This window comes from Nycticebus coucang, chromosome 4 (assembly GCF_027406575.1).
Source record: "Nycticebus coucang isolate mNycCou1 chromosome 4, mNycCou1.pri, whole genome shotgun sequence".
Lineage (NCBI taxonomy): Eukaryota > Metazoa > Chordata > Mammalia > Primates > Lorisidae > Nycticebus > Nycticebus coucang.
Genome location: NC_069783.1, coordinates 104,670,080 through 104,691,177, shown reverse-complemented (window position 1 = coordinate 104,691,177; position 21,098 = coordinate 104,670,080). Strand labels below are relative to the sequence as shown.

The 21,098-nt window shown below is 42.3% G+C and overlaps 1 protein-coding gene across 2 annotated transcripts in view; it reads left to right on the top strand.

The window, feature by feature from the left end:
* The first annotated feature begins 19,824 nt into the window (after positions 1-19,824).
* ZNF140 (zinc finger protein 140) overlaps positions 19,825-21,098 on the top strand; it is a 36,596-nt gene continuing 35,322 nt past the window's right edge. For both annotated transcript variants that reach the window (XM_053587589.1, XM_053587588.1), the window contains exon 1: positions 19,825-20,287. In XM_053587589.1, coding sequence (XP_053443564.1) covers positions 20,279-20,287 — 9 coding nt within the window. In that variant the 5' untranslated portion in view covers positions 19,825-20,278. The remainder of the gene's footprint in view (positions 20,288-21,098) is intronic.

Genomic DNA, 21,098 nt, shown 5'->3' with positions numbered 1-21,098 from the left:
GTCTTTCTATAGAGCACCCATGGATTTTAGCAGTATTCACCCATTTGGGTTATTTGGTACTGTGTCTCCTCCCTATGTTTCAAACATCTAATATCAATCATGTCCTGCTTCTTAATTCAACACTAGCAAATAAATTAATGACTGAACTACCCCTCTATTCCAGGGCATGTCCGTGCTCCACCTACCACAGTGATAGGGTTTGCATGGCCAGTGGGGTAGTGAGTAATCTAGCTCCAAAACCCCATCTCATCCCTTGCTACTTTAGATCATTTCACTTCTGGCATCAATTGTAATAATTTAGGTTTTTTAGAAGTGGACTCTGAGACAGACTTTGTGACATGTGCAGACAGACACATGTCTGAATACCCAATGAATGTAGGGTATTCATTGTTTCATTTTCTTTCTTTTTTTATTTTATGGCAAGTGTGTAACAAGGTTTATTAAGGAAGAGAAAGAGAGGGTTACAGAGTAAGAAAGTTTAGCAGGATATGTTTGTCACTGATAGCTAACAGACCTGTGTTGCCAGGGCAAGTAGGCAAAGACGTGAATGTAGGGTATTTATTGTGGATCAATACCTGTGAAAGGAAAGAGAAAGCAGTAGGATTGAGCAGAAGAAAAGGTTAAACTGCCCTGCAGATCCTCTAAAACCTTTATCAACTCAGCAGGGTTGTTTGTCAGGGCTCAGGTGTAAGGCCAGCATGGTCTGGCATTTATGTCTGGCAGCTCATTCAGTCACTGAATTCAGGTGCCTGGGAAGGGTTGACCTTAAAGCTCTTTTGCAGCTGAGGCTGACCTGAAGAGCCCGATTGGTGGAGCCTGTGTTCTAACTGCACTTCCCACTCCTGTGCAGCAACTACCCCCTTAAAGGAAGATCTAAACAGCACATCTCTGTGTCTGATAAGGCACACCGACTGCCCCTTCCTATACCCTAGCAAATATTGTAGTTTTTAAAATACAGGCCAACTTCTAAATGTCCTATATTTTAGAAATGTCCTCTCCAGAGGACATTCAGGTGAAAAGATCACTGAATAAAGGACTCCTATAGTAACAGCCATCCAAGTATTGTTACACAGGCCTGTGCAAAAAGGAAGGGTCCACATCCGGAGGACAGGGACAGCAATCTTTTTTTTTTTGAGACAGCACCTCAAACTGTCACCTTGGGTAGAGTGCTGTGGCATCACAGCTCACAGCAACCTCCAAATCCTGGGCTCAAGCAATTCTCCTGCCTCCACATCCCAAGTAGCTGGGACTACAGGCGCCCGTCACAATGCCCAGCTATTTTTTGGTTGGAGTTGTCATTATTGTTTGGCAGGCCTGGGCTAGATTTGAACCTGCCAGCTCAGGTGTTTGTGGCTGGCACCTTACCCACTTGAGCCACAGGTGCTGAGCCAGGGACAGCATCTTAACAGCATCTTTCCAAATACAGAGGCATTCTAATGAGATCCTTAGTTTGTATGCAGGGGGATATTTCACACAATGATGTATAAAGCTTTGGGATCAGCTGTGCTTCAGAAACAAGGATGGCTCCATGTAGCTGTCTGAGAAAGTTGGTAAAATGTTCCTCAGTTTGATGAGAAACATTTCAGCCATGTTATCTGTTTTCATAGCCTGGTTCATATAATTTGGCCTGAAAGATATGAAGGATGCTGTGTTAACACAAGTATTAATAGCTGGGCATTCCATTCCTCTGAATTTTTCTGAATCTCTGTATTGATTGTTGTAGGCCGTATAGGCTCCCTAGAGATGTTGGCAACTGAGTTCCTAGAAGCTGTTAGAATATGTTACCTTACATAGTAAAAGGGGTCTTGCAGATATGATTAAGGATCAATAAAAGGGGAGATTGGGCGGTGCCTGTAGCTCAGTGGGTATGGCACCAGCCCCATATACCAAGGGTGGCAGGTTCAAACCTGGCCCTGGCCAAACTGCAACAAAAAAATAGCTGGACATTGTGGTGAGCCCCTGTAGTTCCAGCTACTCCTGAGGCTGAGGCAAGAAAATCGCCTAAGGTGGGAGTTGGAAGTTGGTGTGAGCTGTGTGATGCCATGGCACTCTACCGAGAGCCATAAAGTGAAACTCTGTCTCTACAAAAAAAAAAAGGGGGTGGGGTTGGGGGTAAGGGAGATTATCCTATATTGGGTGGACCCAAATGTAATCACAAGTATTATTATAAGAAGGCAGAGTGAAATTTGACTACAGGTGTGTCAGTGTGAAACAATGTGAGAAAGTGAAATTGAGGTAATTTGATCAGGTCTTCCTGGGATGCTTGCTTTTGGCCACTTGCTTTTTGTTATTTACCCCCTATTTCCATGAAGGTGAAGGCTGCAGTGGCTGATGTCCATTCTGCTGAATACTAAAACTTAACCTTTACTAGCCACTTTATTAATACCATTCATAAGTCACCATGATAATGGTCACCTCAGCTATTTTTCAGGAATTTAGGCCAGTTCCTTTCCAGTTCAAACCAGTTGAGACAACCAACCCTTCACCTAAGTCTGCATGAGTGCCCAAGAGGTGGCCTTTAGACATTGGAGGGCCAGAAACTCCACCTTCAGGTCACGCTAACACTACCATTTTTTGTACGTGTGTTCTATGAAAGGGCAATGCTTGCACAGAATGAGTGTTTTACTTCATTTTCCTCCACGGCCAGTCACTTTTCCCCATGCCATGGACCACCCACTTCCCCAGCCCTTAAAAGCTGTAAGCATAGGGCGGCGCCTGTGGCTCAGTGAGCAGGGCGCCGGCCCCATATACCAAGGGTGGTGGGTTCAAACCCAGCCCCGGCCAAACTGCAACAAAAAAATTGTCGGGCATTGTGGCGGGTGCCTGTAGTCCCAGCTACTCGGGAGGCTGAGGCAGGAGAATCTCCTAAGCCCAGGAGTTGGAAGTTGCTGTGAGCTGTGTGACGCCACAGCACTCTACCGAGGGCAATAAAGTGAAACTCTGTCTCTACAAAAAAAAAAAAAAAAAAAAAACTGTAAGCATCATCTCTTTTCAAGGCAGGTTTAAAAAGCTGTTCTTCCACCCCCTTGCTTGGTGGCCATGTGAATAAATCTTTTCTCTTTTGCAAAACCTATGCCACAGAGATTGATTCACTGTGTGTTAGCAGAACAGACCCCAAGCAGGTAAAAGCAGACTTGACTAGCCGTCTCTGGTTTTGAAGATGAAGGAAGAAGCCATGAATCAAGCACTTAGGGTGGCCTATAGAAGCTGAAAAAGGCAGGAGACAGACTCTACTGGATCCTTCAGGAGAAACCCAACCTCCTGACACTTTGATTTTATTCCAGTGAAACTGATGTCACAGTTCTGATCTCCAGAGCTGCAGATTTGTATTGTTTTGAACTCTGAAATGTGTGGTAATTTGTCACAGCACTGATAAACTAGTGTACCTGATGGGAAGCTTAATGAGCCTATTCATTTAATAAGTCCCTTTATTGGAAGCAATCTGCCAAGTTGTCTGTGGCCCGCTCTTTCCACCTGTGTTTACCCACACATGCCCTGAATGTGGGTTAAACTGTTCCACATAAGCTGCACAAGGCAAGTCCGTAATGGGTTAAAAATGGCTTTTGCTAACACAAAGGCAAAAAGGGAACTGGGCTCCCCTCTGAGGCATACTCAGAGCCTGTTTCTGAACAGTTTCTCTGATGTTATGCTCCCGTTAAGCCCACGTGGTCAGAGACAGTCTCTGGAGATATGGGCCAGAGGTTGACAGGTGTTAAAAGCACATTGTCTTTGGAGCCTAAAGGTCTCTGCCTGGTGGAAGAACAAAGTCATTACTCCATTATGAGGCAAACTAAGTGTGTGCTTGAGAGATTTTATTTCCCCTTCTTCCCCAGGAGTTCTTTGTGATTTTTATTTGGATACCTTGCTCAAGAATTAACACATGTCTGAGAAGAAAGAAAAAGCAGAGAAAACTGTGCTGATTTGTAGACTTAGTGTCTCCTCACAAGTTAAGGTTAGATAGAAGAGTTAGAGATCATAGATAAAGTGTGTAAGTGACCACCAGTGTATATAAGGTGATCAAGAATAAAGATCCTTTGGGGCGGCGCCTATGGCTCAGTGGGTAGGGCGCTGGCCTCATGTACCGAGGGAGGCGAGTTCAAACCCGCCCCGGCCAAACTGCAACAAAAAAACAGCCAGGTGCTGTGGCGGGCGCCTGTAGTCCCAGCTACTCGGGAGGCTGAGGCAAGAGGATCGCTTAAGCCCAGGAGCTGGAGGTTGCTGTGAGCTGTGATGCCACAGCGCTCTACTGAAGGTGATAAAGTGAGACTCTGTCTCAAAAAAAAAAAAAAAAAAAAGAATAAAGATCCTTTGCTACACACCATCCCAGGCAAAGTAGTCTGTTTCTTGTTTACCCTTAATAATTGCAGGAGTGAGCTTATACCCACAGCAAAGCTGCTGTTCTCTCGCGTCTCCAGACATGCAACACTGAATCTCTTAATCTTTAGCACATTATGATTCAGGACCACCAAACATCCAAATTGAGAATCATGTAGTGATGCATCTTCTGTAGAGATGATTTTCTCATATGGGTGTGTTCTACTCAGAGGAAAGTCATGCATTTGGGTGCCAGTAATTGTCAGGGGTCTCTAAGACCCTCTAGCCCACTACTAGACCTGGCTTGGTCATTCAGCGGAACTAGCAAGTTCAGCACAGTTAAAGTGACAGAAAGTAAAAGGGGAAGGAAAATTAAGCAGCAGGAACTCCTCAGTGCAGCAGAACAGAAGCAAAGTTTTATTTATACCATAGACTTTTCCAGAGAAACTGGAAAAGATCCCCCTTGCAAGTGGGAGAAAACCCCATCTCAAATACTAGTAGAAGGATCTCATGCTAAATCTCCTATAATTACAAGGGAAAAGATCCCCCTTGCAAGTGGGAGAAAACCCCATCTCAAATACTAGTAGAAGGATCTCATGCTAAATCTCCTATAATTACATATAAAGTTTTTCCTTGGTTTCCCTAGGTGCCTAGGTATTCTTGTCTACTTCTCATTGGTCTCAGATTATTACCTCAGTTACTACATGCTTCCATTTTCCTGTGTGTGTGTTTTTATTTTCTTTCTTTCTTTTTTTGAGTAGAGTGCTGTGGTGTCACAGCTCACAGCAACCTCAAACTCTTGGGCTTAAGTGATTCTCTTGCCTCAGCCTCCCAAGTGGCTGGACTACAGTACTTGCCACAATGCCTGACTATTTTTCCTGTGTGTTTTAACAATAATTGTGACCTGTTATTTTCTAGGTAATTTTATGATGTTGACTGTTAAGTCTTGTGATGCTTGTGACATTTGCTGTATGCACTGTAACTGTGACTATTACTCCACTTTGTGCCACCACCTAGAAACTGCATTTTGTGGAAAACAGGACATAGTTGGTCAACTGAGCCACAAGTGAAACTTGTTTGTGAGTTGGTCAACTCAGTTGGTCAACTGAGTCACAACTCTTGTTTGCTGCAAGGCTCTTTTTGACTTCCTTATCTATGAAACCAGACTTTTCTCCTACTTCCTTGCAGCCTCTTTCTATCCCTAATCAATAATCCATAAAGTGCCGCACCCTCGGCAACAAGCCGCAGCGAGGTGGCGCTGTCCGCGTTATAGAACGCATGGTAAGGTGGTCTGTGCTCCTCGGAGCGAAGCCCCCAGCACCCCCTGCATGCACAGCAATGGAAATATTGCCTAGCATGCTGTTCTTTGAACACAATTCTCTATGGGTTAGGGCACAAACTCTAAAGAAACCTTTGCTCAGAAACTTGTATGTTCAGTTGAATGCTTGTTTGTCTTAAAAGGCTAAGAATAAACACAGTGATTTACTGATCCACAATAAAACACAATAAGTATGGCTCCGGAAACTCAGTGACTCCAGAAGGGAACTGTGCAGGCACGTTCCCATCATAAATGTCAGTGACTTGAGACAATGCAGGAACAGCAAACAAGATGTTCCATCCAGATATATGCTTTCACCACTCACTGAAATCACCCACAGTAAAAACCTTTTCACACACATGTATACTTTAACACTGTACTAATCAATCATAAGAAACCTAACACCAATGATTATAAGTATAAGAATAATAAACAATCACAGAAACTAATCAACAAAAATATATATATAGGTTAATACAATAAGAAGTATAAAATTTTAACTTTAGTAACATTCCAAAAGATAAGGGGAAGTAAGCAAATGGAACTGATAACCACCAACCTTTGTTCCCCCTTGCGGGCAGGACATTGTGTAAGTAGGATGGTTGAATACTCACGTCTGCTAGTTTGAAAAATAACCTGTAAAGGTCAGTAAGTTGTAAAAATACCTTTTGTAACTTGTAATGCTTTGTGAAAAATGTATAAATACCAACTCAAAATTCAATAAAGTACAGCTGCTTCCTTCATCATTTTGCTGTGTGGCAGTCTGTCATTTATCCTGCGTCGACCTCTCAACCAACCTGTACCGTTCTCCCTGAGCACCCTCGGACTGAGGCCCATCGACCGGCGGTCCGCGGCAATAAAGGACCAATATAATTATAGCCCAAGGATACTAGGAGAAAGAAAAGTGATACAGGATATGTAAGGAGTTATACTCCAGAGGCTGAGCAAGTGGATTCCCTGAGCTCAGAAGTTCAAGACCAGCCTTAGGAGACTCTGTATCTCCCCCAGGGCAGTTAGAGACCTCTTTTATATGGGGCTGTAGGGGGGAAGACAAATGACATAGCTTGCTCAGAAGGTTAGGGCCCTTTGGTGCAAAGTTCTGGGGGTAGGGCTGACCAGATCCTTTGTGTCTTTGTCTTAGGAGGAGAGAAGGAAGAGGGGGAAGGACCTGGTGCGGTGGCTCATGCCTATAACTGTAACACTCTGGGAGGCTGAGGTGAACGGATCATGTGAGCTCAGGAGTTCAAGACCGGGCTGAGCTAGAGCAAGACCCTGCCGCCAGGCGTTGTGGCAAGCACCTGTAATCCCAGCTACTGGGGAGGCTGAGGCAAGAGAATATCATTTGAGGCCAGGAGTCTGAGGTTGCTGTGAGCTATGGTGCCATAGCACTCTGCTGGGAGCAACAAAATGAGACTGTCTCAACAAAAAAGAGAGAAGGAGGAGGGAAAAGGATTCATGTGTGGCTGCGCTAGGCCCCCCAACATTCCTGATTCTTGTTAAAAGGGGTGATAGGAATGATGGTCTGTCCTCTAAAATTGCTTCTGGCCAGATAGGGTAGTAGTTGTTCTCAGTGGGATGAGTCGGGTGTTGGTAGGGCTATGTGGGTTTGGGTACATTGGATGAGGGTTTGGGGAGTAGTAGGAATTGGGTTGCAACTTCAGCTGACACCTTTTTTACCCTGTCTTCAATAAACGAAGACAGGAATTGGATGACACAAGGGGCAATTGTTAATAATAGGAAGATTGCTGTGAGATGGATCCAGATGGATTCAATCCCTGTGGGCCATTGAACCAGGATCCTTCATTTTGAAAGCAGAGCACAGGTGGGTAGCTTGTTTCTGGAGCTAGATGATGCCCTCTTGTACCAGACCAGGCTTGTTGGAGTAGAAACCACAAGTGTCTTGTAAAAAGTGTAAAGACCCCCCCCTTCCCTGCCATGATTAGATTGAAGTCTCTAAAATGGTTGGAGGGGGGTAACTAGAAAGTAAGAAAAGGATGAACAAGATAATCTTATCTTCCAGAGAACCGAGAAACTGTGGAATATGTAAAAACAGGGGAGCTGTATTTTAATTTTATTTATTTATTTGAGACAGACCCTCAAGCTGTCGCCCTGAGTAAAGTGCTGTGCCATCACAGCTCACACCAACCTCCAACTCCTGGGGCTTAAGCAATTCTCTTGCCTCAGCCTCCCAAGTAGCTGGGACCACAGGCGCCTGCCACAATGCCCGGCTATTTTTTGGTTGCAGCCATCATTGTTGTTTGGCAGTCTGATCTGGATTTGAACCCGCCAGCTCAGGTGTATGTGGCTGGCGCCTTAGCCATTTGAGCCACAGGTGCTGAGCCTGTATTTTATTTTTTATTTTAATGATAGAGGAGAGAGAAATAGAGGTCTTTAAAATTTAGAAAGGCTAGAGGACATGGCATTGGTATTAATTAGTGTTAATTTACTTACCTGTGTTAGAGAGTAAGTTACTTAAGGCCATCCTGGTGTGATGAAGTTGAGCCTATTTTCAAGTCAGATATTTTGGTCAGCTGAAAACGGTTCCCACGGGTCCAAGGGTATGGAAGATGATGATTCAGGTGACCACCAGTTTCAGAAGATGAACATAATCCCTGTTTTAAGGTGATTATATGCTCCCTTCTAGTTCCTTTCTCCTTTGTTGAGAAGATATGGTTCCAAGGTTTTAGCCAAAGATGCCTTTTGGGGCATTTTATTTTAGGCATCCAGAGTGGTAGTGGTGGACAGGGCTCCATTCTGTAGAAGGGCATGGTCTTCTTGCTTGGGCCTTCTGAGTAACTATCTCTGGAGAAATTTTAAAGTGGCAGCCACTATCAAAAACCTTCTCTGCTTTCAGGCAGTTGGTGGGAGAGGAAGGCTGAGGCTGGGCAGAGGGAAGTCCATGAAGGGCAGGGCGAAGTGGCTCACCCCACTCAGCCCGTGTGCCCATGCTTGTGTCGTCTGCGGCCTACAAAGGGCGTATTGCTTGTGGCAGGAGAGGTGGATTAGAAAGAACATTAGGACCTTTGAGTAGAGAGCTATTAGCCTTGTCCTACGGGTGATCTGAGGGACCAGTTTCTGTAAATTCAGGAACAATATACAGGAATACTTGTACTGAACAAGATTTAGGTGATCAAACCCAGAAGCAAGGCAGATTGGCAGAGGTGGCAATGGCCCAGGAAATTCTTTTTAAGGAGTTGTCTCTCTCTCTTATAGACAGATCAAATAACCAAAGAAAGGTTAGCAGAATAATAATTTTTTTTAGGCTTGCTCATCTACTGGAACTTGGGTCTTTTTTCCTTTTTTTCTTTCTTTTTTTTTTTTTACTTTCCCTCAAGCTAGCTGTAAATGACAGTGTTATGAAGACTTTAAATAGCTTATATGTGTGTGTATGTATATAAACATATATATATGGAGAGAGAGATGGGGGGTGATGAATTAGAATAGTGAATAACCATGTTTCCATCATTCAGCTTCAACAATTATCAATTCATGGCCAATGTTGTTTTGGAAGTATAGATGAATGATTTTTGACCAAATCCTAGATGTCTTAACACTACCACCTATATATTTCTAAAAGACATTCTTAAAAAAACATGACCATAATACCATTATCCAATTAATTTCCATTCAATAAAGACTTCACAGTTTCAAGGGCACATGGTTTTTGTTTTTGAGGATGAAAATAATCTCTTTCTTTCTTTTTTTTTTTGTAGAGACAGAGTCTCACTTTATGGCCCTCGGTAGAGTGCCGTGGCCTCACACAGCTCACAGCAACCTCCAACTCCTGGGCTTAAGCGATTCTCTAGCCTCAGCCTCCCGAGTAGCTGGGACTACAGGCGCCCGCCACAACGCCCGGCTACTCTTTCTTTCTTTTTTAATAGGATACCTCTTTTGAAGGTCCATCTTCAAAATTTTATTGAGGTGTGACTTGTTAGAGGCATTTATAGAGTCTATTTCACTTTTCTGTAAAAGTAAATCAAGGCAGGCACCTGAAAGAGACAAACTCATGCATAGTGATTAGCATCTGACCTGCTCATTTTATATATATATATTTTTTACTGTTTTTCAATCTGTTTATCATTCTTAGGTGCTAGGAAGAATTTTTTTAGGGACTTGACTTAAGCCTGTTTTTAGAGGTTATTTTTATCTGGATGAAGGTAAGTGGCAACACCTTATCTCACTTTAGATGGGTTTCCTGTATCAATTCCAGGATGTATGTAATTCTTATTTTATGTTTATTTATTTATTATTATTTTTTAAATTTTAGACAGAAAATTTTTAAATTTCACTGTTGTCCTGGATTGAGTGTTGAGGCATCATTGTAGCTCACAGCAACCTCAAACTACTGGGCTTAAGTGATCCTCTTGCCCCAGCCTCCTGAGTAGCTGGGACTATTAGGTGTCCACCACAATGTCTAGCTAGTTTTTTTATTTTTTAGTAGAGACAAGGTCTTGCTTTTGCTCAGGCTGGTCTCAAAATCCTAAGCTCAAGCAATCTACCCACCTCAGCCTCCCAGACTTCTAGAATTACAGGTGTGAGCCGCTGCACCTGACCATAATTTTTATTTTAGATGTAGGTCTTCGTTTACTTGTTTATCTCCTGACAGAAAAAAAGGGTAGTCTATGAACATCTTAATGACCTGTGGGATTAGTGAGTCCACTAGCTCTTTGGACAAATTATTTACTAGGTTTTCATAGGTGATCCACTTGAAGTTCATGCATGACCACAGAACAATGTGTAGTAGATTCAGGGGTAGATGTTGGGAAGCCAAGGCTTTTCCCTAATGGGCATTGTCATGTAGTAGGCAGACACAACAGAGACTACTGAGCTGTTGAGTTGTCTCTGCAGCTGTCTGCCTGCAGTGTCTGTCACCAACATGTCACTTTTTATTTGCTTGGCCTTTTTCCTAGACTGTTAATTCCAGTTATTGTGGTCCTCTGGGGCCTGTTTCTGTTCAGTCTTTCTTATTTGTATCTCCCCGTCTCACCTGCCACACTGTCAACAATCTCTTCAAGCCATAGCCTTTCTGCTTTTAAATGTCTTTCACCTACAACTTCCTATTCATTCCCACTTCCACTACTGCTATTCCTCATTTCTAGACTACTGAAATAACCTAAAACAGAAGCAATATACTGTAATAGTTAAGACCACATATTCTTGGGCCAGACTACATGGGTTTGAATCTTGGCACTGCCTTTTATTATCTGCAAAACACGGGAAAGATTATTATCTGTTTCTTCAACTTAAAAATTGAATAATGGAAGTTTAAAAAAAAAAAATTGAATGGGCAGCGCCTGTGGCTCAGTGAGTAGGGTGCCAGACCTATATACTGGAGGTGGTGGGTTCAAACCCGGCCCCGGCCAAAAACTGCAAAAAAAAAAAAAAAATTGAATAATGGCTTGGTGCCTGTAGCTCAGCGGTTAGGGTGCCAGCCACATACCCCGGGGCTGGTGGGTTCAAACCAGCCCAGGCCTGCTAAACAACAATGACGACAACAACAGGGTATTGTGGCAGGTGCCTGTTGTCCCAGCTACTTGGGAAGCTGAGGCAAGAGAATTGCTTAAGCCCAAGAGTTTGAGGTTGCTGTAAGCTGTGATGCCAGCACTCTACTGAGGGCGACATAGTGAGACTCTGTCTCAAAAAAAGGAATTGAATAATAATAGTGTTTTACCTTGTAAGATTGTTGTGAGGATTAAAGGAATGAATACATGTAATGTATATAGAATTTCTAGTACATACTAAGATCACAGGACATGCTGTTATGATTAACAACTAGTATGAGAATGTTAGTGACATGGACAGGTTTATACCAGCTGTGTTGGCTAAGTTTTAGGAAGAAATGTACTCAGTCTAGAATTGAATAGGTTGCTGAATGAAAGGGAATATAGTGAGGGCCCATTAATTCAGAGGATTGTTATATTTGGAACTTCTCCTTAACTCTAACCAGTTGGGAGTTTTGAAAAAATACTTTGTGCAACTTAGACTACTAAAAAAAATCAGCCTTGTGATATGAGTTAGTCACATATATGACTGTCACACCCATTGTAGAAATTCTGAAAGGGGCTGAGCCATGGTAGCTCTTCTGTGTAATCCTAGCACTTTGGGAAGATGAGGTGGGAGGATTGCTTGAGGCCAGGAATTTGAAACCAGCCTGGACAACATAGCAAGAACCTGTTTCCAAAGAAAAAATATAGCCAGATGCGATAGTGCACATATATAGTCCCAGCTACTTGTAAGACGGAGGCAGGAGGATTGCTTGAGCCCAGGAGTTTAGAGGTTACAATGGCTGTGATGACATCACTGCGCTCTAGTCCAGTCAACAGAACGAGAAGTCTTAAAACAAAAAAAGTGCTTGCTGGGCACGTTGGCCCAGTTATCATCTTGGTACCTGCTTAATCTATCTATTTTGAAACAATTTTGTTGAGTATTCCCGATTAGAACAATGTTTCCGTTACGTGGTATGGAACTTGCATTTTTCCCTCAACCTGCAACCAAACATTTTGGACAAAACAATAATGTTGCATCCCTATATCATACTAAAAATTATAAATTCCAGAAGGGATTTCATAATTGTAATATAAGAAATAATAAAAATGTTGTATATATGTAATTATAAGAATATCTATAATATGGATGAAAAAGATTTTAAAAACATACTGAGATAAACTATAAGGCATAGATTTTTCTACATAAAACAATATTATTGGAAATGAAATCATCTTTTATTACTTGTTATTTTTATTTTTAATATTTAAGTTTGTTTTTTTTTTTTTGTAGAGACAGAGTCTCACCCCATGGCCTTCTGTAGAGTGCCATGGCCTCACACAACTCACAGCAACCTCCAACTCCCAGGCTAAAGCGATTCTCTTGCCTCAGCCTCCCGAAATATTTAAGTTTTTAATCTAGTTTATGATAAACCTATATACAATGAAACAGTACACAGACATTTATAAAAATGTACCAATTGGATATATTCATTCTCTTATTCTAAAAATGAGATTCTACCTACCAGTTACTACCTATCAGGTGTCACTATTCTAGGCAGTGAGATCATAGTCTGAATACTGAGTAAGACAGAAAAGTTCTCTGTCCTCAGAGATTACATTCTAACAAAAAGACAAATTAATTGATTTTATTTATTTTTCTTGAGACAGAGTGTCACTTTGTCACCCTTGGTAGAGTGCGTTGGCATCATAGCTCACAGCAACCTCAGATTCTTGGATTCAAGTGATTCTCTTGCCTCAGCCTCCCAAGTAGCTGGGACTACAGGTGCCTACCCCAATGCCTGGCTATTTTTGTTGTTGTTGTTGTTGTCATTATTGTTTTAGCAGGCCTGGGCTGGGTTTGAACCTGCCAGCCCCAGTGTATGTGGCCAGCGCCCTAACCGCTGGGCACAGGCGCCGAGCCTGTAATTTTAATTTTCTTTATCTATTTTTATTTTTTCTTCTTTTCTCTAAGTACTGCAGGGTCATTATATTGGTCTGCTTGGGGTTCATGGCATTGGTCTGGCTCAACAGGGTCATGAGCTCGCAGTGTAGATTATCCTTCTAGCTTTGGCCTTGGGAAAGATGGTATTGGTAGGTCCCCACTGTGACATACTGCTGATTTTTTTCTTCTGTATCAGGCAGAGCAGGGAATCTTGCTTTTTCCCAGGCTGGTAGGGAATTCCTGACTTTGAGGGACCCATCCAACCTGGCCCTTCAAAGACCTAGATTTGCAGGGATGTCAATAGCACTCTACAGGGCTGTGCCTGTGGCTCAGTGAGTAGGGCACAGGCCCCATATACCGAGGGTGGAGGGTTCAAACCCAGCCCCAGCCAAACTGCAACAGCAACAAAATAGCCAGGCATTGTGGCGGGCGCCTGTAGTCCCAGCTACTCGGGAGGCTGAGGCAAGAGAATCGCCTAAGCCCAAGAGCTGGAGGTTGCTATGAGCTGTGATGCCACAGCACTCTACTGAGGGTGTCAAAGTGAGACTCTGTCTCTAAAAATAAATAAATAAATAAATAGCACTCCTACTGATCACCACCATTTCTCTTGTGAGTATCATTCTCTCTTTCCGTCCTCCTCTCCTCTCTTCTTTCACTCCACCTTTTTTCTCTTTCTTTTTCCTTTTTTCCTTCTTTTTTGCTGCTTACCCTTCTCTTCATTTTGTCCTATGCCAAAGGCCACTTCAACACCTAATCTCTGACACAAGGTAATTTAAAGCAAGGGAGGTAGTGAGACAGAAAAAGTAGAGGAAGGAAATACACATAAGGAGGAACCAACAGAAAAATTCTCTCAACATGAAAAACCAAAACAGCAACACACCAAGGGACCATGAAGCAGCGACCACAGAGAATTCCACCTAAAAAGAATTAATGAAAATTACAGAAAGGGAATTTAAAACATGGATGGGAAAGGAAATAAAGGGAATTGATGAGAAAGTGTAAAAACAGAATGAAAGGGATGAAAGATATGAAGGATATAAAAAGGATATGGCAGAGCTTAAGGAATTGAAGGAGTCAATCAGGGAACTTAAAGATGCAGTAGAAAGTAAGTATCAATAACAGATTAACCATAGGAAGAAAGGACCTCAGAGGTAGAGGATAAAGCTCTTGAGCTAACTCAGGAAGTGAAAAAGGCAGAAAAGAAGAGAGAGAAAACAGAACATTTGCTCAGAGAATCAGGGGACTTCACAAAACATTCTAACATGAACTATAGGTATCCTGAAAGGGGAAAAAGAACATCCCAAAGGAATAGAAGCCCTACTGGAAGATATCCCAAATGAAAATTTCCCAAGTTTTACTAAAGATTATAAAATACTCATTCTAGAGGGATATCAAACCCTGGGTTGTCTCAACACAAATAGAGCATCACCAAGACATGTTGTAATGAACCTGTCCAAAGTCAAGAGAAAAGAGAAAGTTCTGCAAGCAGCCAGGAGTAAGCACCAATTGGTGTACAGGGGCAGATCCACCCCTGATAGCAGACTTTTCTGCTGAAACTTTCCAAGCCAGAAGAGAATCTATGTTTACCATAGATACCAATTCTGTATTCTGCTAAACTAAGTTTCAAAATTGAAGGAGAAATCAAATCTTTTAATTATATGCAAACATTGAATAAATTCACCACAAGATGAGCTCTACCAGAATCATTCAGACCTTTTCTCTACACTGACCATTGCAATGGACCATCAGCAAAGTAAACAAAAGGATAAAAGGAACAAAAGGATAAAACCTAGCTTCAACAATGGTGCAAAGGATAAAACTAAGCAATGGACTTTCACAAAATTAGATGAATAGAACTCCACCACGCTTATTGATTCTCTTCATAAATGTTGATGGCTTGAATTCCCCACTGAAGAGGCAATGACTGCTGATTGGATAAAAAAGCCATCCATATGTTGTCTCCAGGAAATAAACTTAACCTTGAATGGCAAAACAAGACTCAGTGTAAAGGGATGGAAAACAATATTTTGGCAAAGGGAAATCAGAAGACAGGATTGGTCACAATCTTATTTTCAAATACAAGTGGATCTAATGCAGCTAAAGTTAAGAAAGACAAAGATGGTCACTTCATATTGGTTAATGTAACAATACAACATTTTAATTCTAGATATTTATGCACACAACTTAAATGCTCCCAGATTTGTGAAATACACCTTGACCCATAACACCATAATAGCTGGGGACTTTAATACCCCATGGACAGAACTAGACAGATCCTCTAAACAGAAACTAAACAAAGATACAAGGGACTTAAATGCAAACCTGGAATAAATGGGCTTAATAGATGTTTACAGAACACACCATCCCAAGGCTAAGAAATATATGTTCTTCTCATAAGTCTATGGAACATACTCCAAAATAGATCATATAGTAGGATACATCAAACTTCAACAAAATTAAAAGAATTGAAATGATACCTTGTATCTTCTCAGAGCACAAAGCAATTAAGGTAGAACTCAACTCCAACAGAAATTTTCACCCCCACACATACGCATGGGCATTAAACAACCTTATGCTGAATGAAATTAGGTCAAGGAAGAGATAAAAGAGGAAATCATTAACTTCCTCAAACATAACAACAATGAAGATACAAGCTACCAAAACCTGTGGGACACTGCAAAAGTAGTCCTAAGAGGGAAATTTATTGTATTAGATGCATATATCTGATAAAGGGAAAGGGTGCACATAAACAGCTTAATGAGTCATCTTAATGAAATAGTAAAGGAAGAGCAATCTAATCCCCAACCTAGTAGAAGAAAATAAATAACCAACATTAAGTCAGAAATAATGAAATTGGAAACAAAAGAATAATTCAGAAAATTAATTAAACAAAAGTTGGTTCTTTGAAAAAATAAATAAAATTGGCTCAGCGCCATTGCTCAGTGGTTATTGCACCAGCTACATACACTGAGGCTGGAGGATTCAAACCCAGGCCAGGCCTGCCAAACAACAAAGACAATTGCAACAACAACAACAAATAGCTGGGCATTGTGGCAGGTGCCTTAGACCTAGGTACTTGGGAGGCTGAGGCAAGAGAATTGCTTAAGCCCACTAGTTTGAGGTTGCTGTGAGCTGTGATGCCATGGCACTCTACTGGGGCAAGATAGTGAGACTCTGTCTCAAAAAAAAAAAGAAAAAGATAAATAAAATCAATAAATCTTTTGTGGGATTAACTGGAAACAGAAAAGTAATATCTCTAATAACCTCAATCAGAAATGAAAAAGGGAAAATAGAAACAGTTACCACAGAGATCCAAGGGATTATTTCTACTATAAGAAACTCTATACACAGAAATTTGACAATGTGGAGGAAATGGACTAATACTTGGAATCACACCATCTCCCTAGACTTAACCAAGAAGAGATAGATCTCTTGAATAGACCAATATCAAGCACTGAGATTGAAGAAACAATAAAAAAATCTTCCAACAACAACAGCCCTGTACCAGATGGCTTCACATGAATTTTATGAAACCTTCAAAGAAGAGCTTGTACCTATACTGTAGAACCTTTTCTAAAACATTGAGAAGGAAGGAATCTTCCCCAACATGTTCTATGAAGCAAACAACACCCTGGTACCAAAACCAGGAAAAGAACCAACCAAAAAGGAGAACTACAGACCAATTTCACCAATGAATATAGAAGCAAAATACTCAATAAAATCATAGCAACTAGGTTACAGCTACACATTAAAAAAATTATACATCACGATCAAGTAGGCTTCATCCCAGGAATTCAAGGCTGCTTTAACATATGCAAATCCATCAATGTAATTTACCATATCAATGGAAGCAAAAACAAAGACCAAATGATTCTCTCAATAGATGCAAAAAAAGCATTTGACAAGCCTTCAATAACCTTCTCTTGTCTGATTGCACTGGCTATAACTTCCAGCAGTATGTTGACTAGTAGTGACAACAGAGGACATCTTTGGTTCCAGTTCTAAGTGGAAAAGCTTAGTTTTACTCCATTCAGTATGATATTATCTGTGGGTTGTAGATGACTTCCACCAGTTTTAGAAATGTGCCACCTATGCCTATTCCACCTATGCCAGGAGCAGAATAAGTCAAACTCTTGCTATTTGACAATGATATGATCTTATATTTAACAAACCCAAGAGACTCAACCATATGACTTCTTTCTGGATGTTACCAAGAAATATAGTAAAGTCTCAGGGCATAAAACTAATATCCACATATCAGTAGCCTTTGTATATGCCAGTAATAGTCAAGTTGAGAAGCTAATTAAAGACACAATTCCCTTCATGGATAGATTTGAAAGCATAAAAATTTAATTGTAGCATTCAGACACACCCAAATACAAGGGACAGTTTAAGAAATGACTTGTAAGCATATGCTGTATCTGCAACATATATGAAAGGCATAAAATCTCACTACACAAGGAGAATTCTTACAAATGAATAATACAGGGATCTTAAACAAAAAATAGGCAAGGGCTATGAACAGTTATTTCACAGAAGATGATTAAGAACTAATCAATAAATAAAATTTATATTTTCATAAAAAGTAAATTAAGATATTTTATCTAACCATATGTCAAAATAAAATTTGGTAATATCTGTCATTCATTCATTCACTCAATAATCATTGAATGCTCATCCTGTACTAAGTAGTATCACTGTTATTATGAGAATAATGATGACCAAAATAGACATCTAGATTCACAGTGTTTATAGTCTAGTAATGTAGACAATTACTAAAAACATAACCACAAAAATATATGTAATTATAAACATAACCACACATTATGTAAATGCTAATGAGTACAAATGTAATGATTGGGACCTTACTCACAGATTACAATAGCATCAAAGAACATTTCTCTGAGTAACCTGCTTGAGCTTAAATATGAAGGATGAGTTGAAATGAACTAATGAAGTTATGGTGTGAAGGGAAAAACAACTTTTTTTTTTTTTGCAGTTTTTGGCTGGGGCTGGGTTTGAACCTGCCACCTCCAGCATATGGGATCAGCGCCCTACCCCTTTGAGCCACAGGCACTGCCCCGGGGAAAGACAACTTTTAAGGCAGAACAAATTAACATGCTCAAGTCCTCAGACAACCAGAAAGGAGGAAAGTCATGTAAGAAAAGCTTGAAAAGACAAGGTAAGAATATGCAGTGGACTATATTAAGGACTTTTGCTTTTACTTAAGTGCAGTTAAAAGCCATGAAATTATGTAAAGCAGAGGAATATGATTGGAATTTCTTATACAAATCAGGCTGACTTCTGTATAAAGAAAAGATTTGGGGACATGGAGATAGTGAAGTCATGACAAGATTTCAGGTTAGAAATCATAATTTGGACAATATAAGTGTTGATGAACCCACAGTGGGCAGGGGGGCTCATGTTGCTCCTGCACAGAAAGACAATTAATGAGACAACTAGGATTGAAAAGGAAGAAAGGATTTCGTGCAGGAGAGATGCATCTGCCAGGAGGGGCACAGACTGCCTCGGATCCGACTCCCAGAACAACAGGGTCAAGGGGATTTTATGGAGATGAAAATGAATAATGTACGAGGGGAGTGAATATGTTTGGGCTGGAATACAGGGCATGCAAATACAGTGAGGAATCATGCTAGTACATATGTCCCATGAAGAAAAAATGGTGGATCAATCCCTCCAGGGCAGGGATTTTAGTATCATAATGGGAGAGGGGTTAATACTGGTCATTTGTTTAAGCCTTGTGTGCAGGTCAGTGGGTCCTTGGGCACCATCTTGGGTTGGGTACCACTTGTCTTTTCCTGGACAAATAGGTAGTGTGAGGCTCTATAATTATCTCGTGGCTGCAAGGAGGTTCTGTCATTCCTGGGAAAGAAACTCAGAAGGGAATGCATTAGTGCCACAGAAAGTTACAAACTCTTTGTCAGCAAACTTAATTAGTCTGGGAACTTGAAACATAAGAGAACTATAAAAATCATAATTTTTTTTTTGCTTTTGGAGTCGGTTACCTTAGTAGTAAAGGTTAAACACATATACAATCACTCTTAATGTGTTTCAAAACAAATTCATTGTCTTTGAGGATAGGGATGTGTCTGGCTTTCTGCCCCAGACTTCCTTCCTCATGTGCCCAGGACAGGGCTCCGCACCACGCTGGGAGGAAGTGAGGTCCTTGTTGTTTGGACTCCTCTTTCCAGCGTTTGCGGTGGTGGACCAAACTTGCGCTTATGGAAAATCCGGGGCTGCCCTCGCGCTGCGTTCACCGGAATAAGGGGCCTTTCCCTGTCTCCAAGCCGAGTAGCGTCTGGGCTACCACACACAGAAATATATTCAACTCGGGCCACTGTCCCGATGCGCTGTGGGGAGCGATCGTAAGGATTCTGGTTATTATAGACACCTGCAGCCAAAGATTTTAGATGCAAGCGCTGACTCCTAGTCGGTTCTGAGAAGTGTAGTTTGATAGCGGCAGCTTTAGGCCCAGGCGCATGGCGCGGTCGGCTTTGGGAAGCCTAGTTGCCTGAAAACGACTTCTGCATTGCTTGGGAGTCATAGTAGGGCGGGAAACTTTCTCCCTCGCCCCTCCCCGGCACGGAGGCCGCGCGGCTTCTGGGAAGTGTAGTTGTCGGCGGTCACACTCCGCGTCTCTTGGCGCGGCGGCGTGGCCGCGGAGCACTCGGGAGTGCCTCCCTCACGGAGGCCGCGGTCACCTCTGGGAAGTGTAGTTCTTTGAGGCCACCGGCCTGTTGGGTTGGGTCTCTGAGGGGCTGGCAGGCGCAGTTCCGGGCACCCTCGCTGCACGGTCCTCGGGGGCGGAGCCGAGGGTCTAGGTGCGTTGGACCGGAGGCAGGTAAAAGGCGCCTGCCTAGTGTCACCGGAGCTCGGCCGGATGGTCAGGGGCTGTGATCGCGGCCGGAGCCTGGAAACACTTGGCAAAAAGCACCGAGGAAACGTGCCGTCCGGTGGCCATGGTTAAGTGAGATGGTGCTGGGAATGCAGGTCGGTGTTACGGTCCCCTGACCCAAGGTTCTGGCAGGAAAGGAACGGCCTCTGGGCGTCCCGGGCACTCCAGGTTCCCTGTGTTTGTGGCGACTCGGGAGCCTCCAGCTGGAGAGGACTCGGGCTTCTGTTCACTCAGGACTCATTTCTCTCCGTCAGGTCTGCCGTTTTCCACTTTCCTGCCCTCTGCGGTCCCTTCTATGAGCCATGTCTCAGGTAAGCTGATGTTTCCTCTTTCTTAAGGAAGCCGGCCTTACTTTTCAGGACTCATGGATATAGACTTGATTTCTCTTGAAACTGTCCTATTCTTCGTCTTCAGGTGCTTGTGCTTAAGAAGACAGAGTTGACAGGAAGTGGGGTTTCTGACTTGGCAGGCGCATTTTACAGTTAGAGAGGGTGACAGCTGTTACATCGCCACATCTTTTCCCTAACATTAGAATGAGGAGCGTTTTGCTTTATATTGCTCACTCTAGCTGCCCTTCATTCTTCTTCTTTTTTCTTTTTTTTTTTGAGGCAGAGTCTCAAGCTGTCGCCCTGGGTAGAGTGCCGTGGTGTCACAGCTCACAGCAACCTCAAACTTGTGGGCTTAAGTGATTCCCTTTCATCAGCCTCCCAAGCAGCTGGGAATACAGGTACCCGCCACAAGGTCGGGCTATTTTTCTTTTTGGTTGTAGTTGTCAATATTGTTTGGCGGGATTCCGGCTGGATTCGAACCCGCCAGCTCCGCTGTATGTGGCTGGAGCCCTAGCCGCTGAGCTACAGGTGGTGAACCAGCCCTTCATTCATTTATTCAACCTTTTTTTGTTTTTACTCAATATTTATTTTCTTTTTCTTTCTTTTTGAGACAAAGTCTCAAGTTATTGCTCTTGGTGGAGTGCTGTGCTATCACAGCTCACAGCAACCTCAAACTCTTGGGCTCAAGCTATTCTCTTGCCTCAGACTCCCAAGTACCTGGGACTACAGGCACCTGGCTGCCACAGCACCTGGCTATGGTTGCAGTTGTCATTGTTGTTTGGTGGACCCAGGC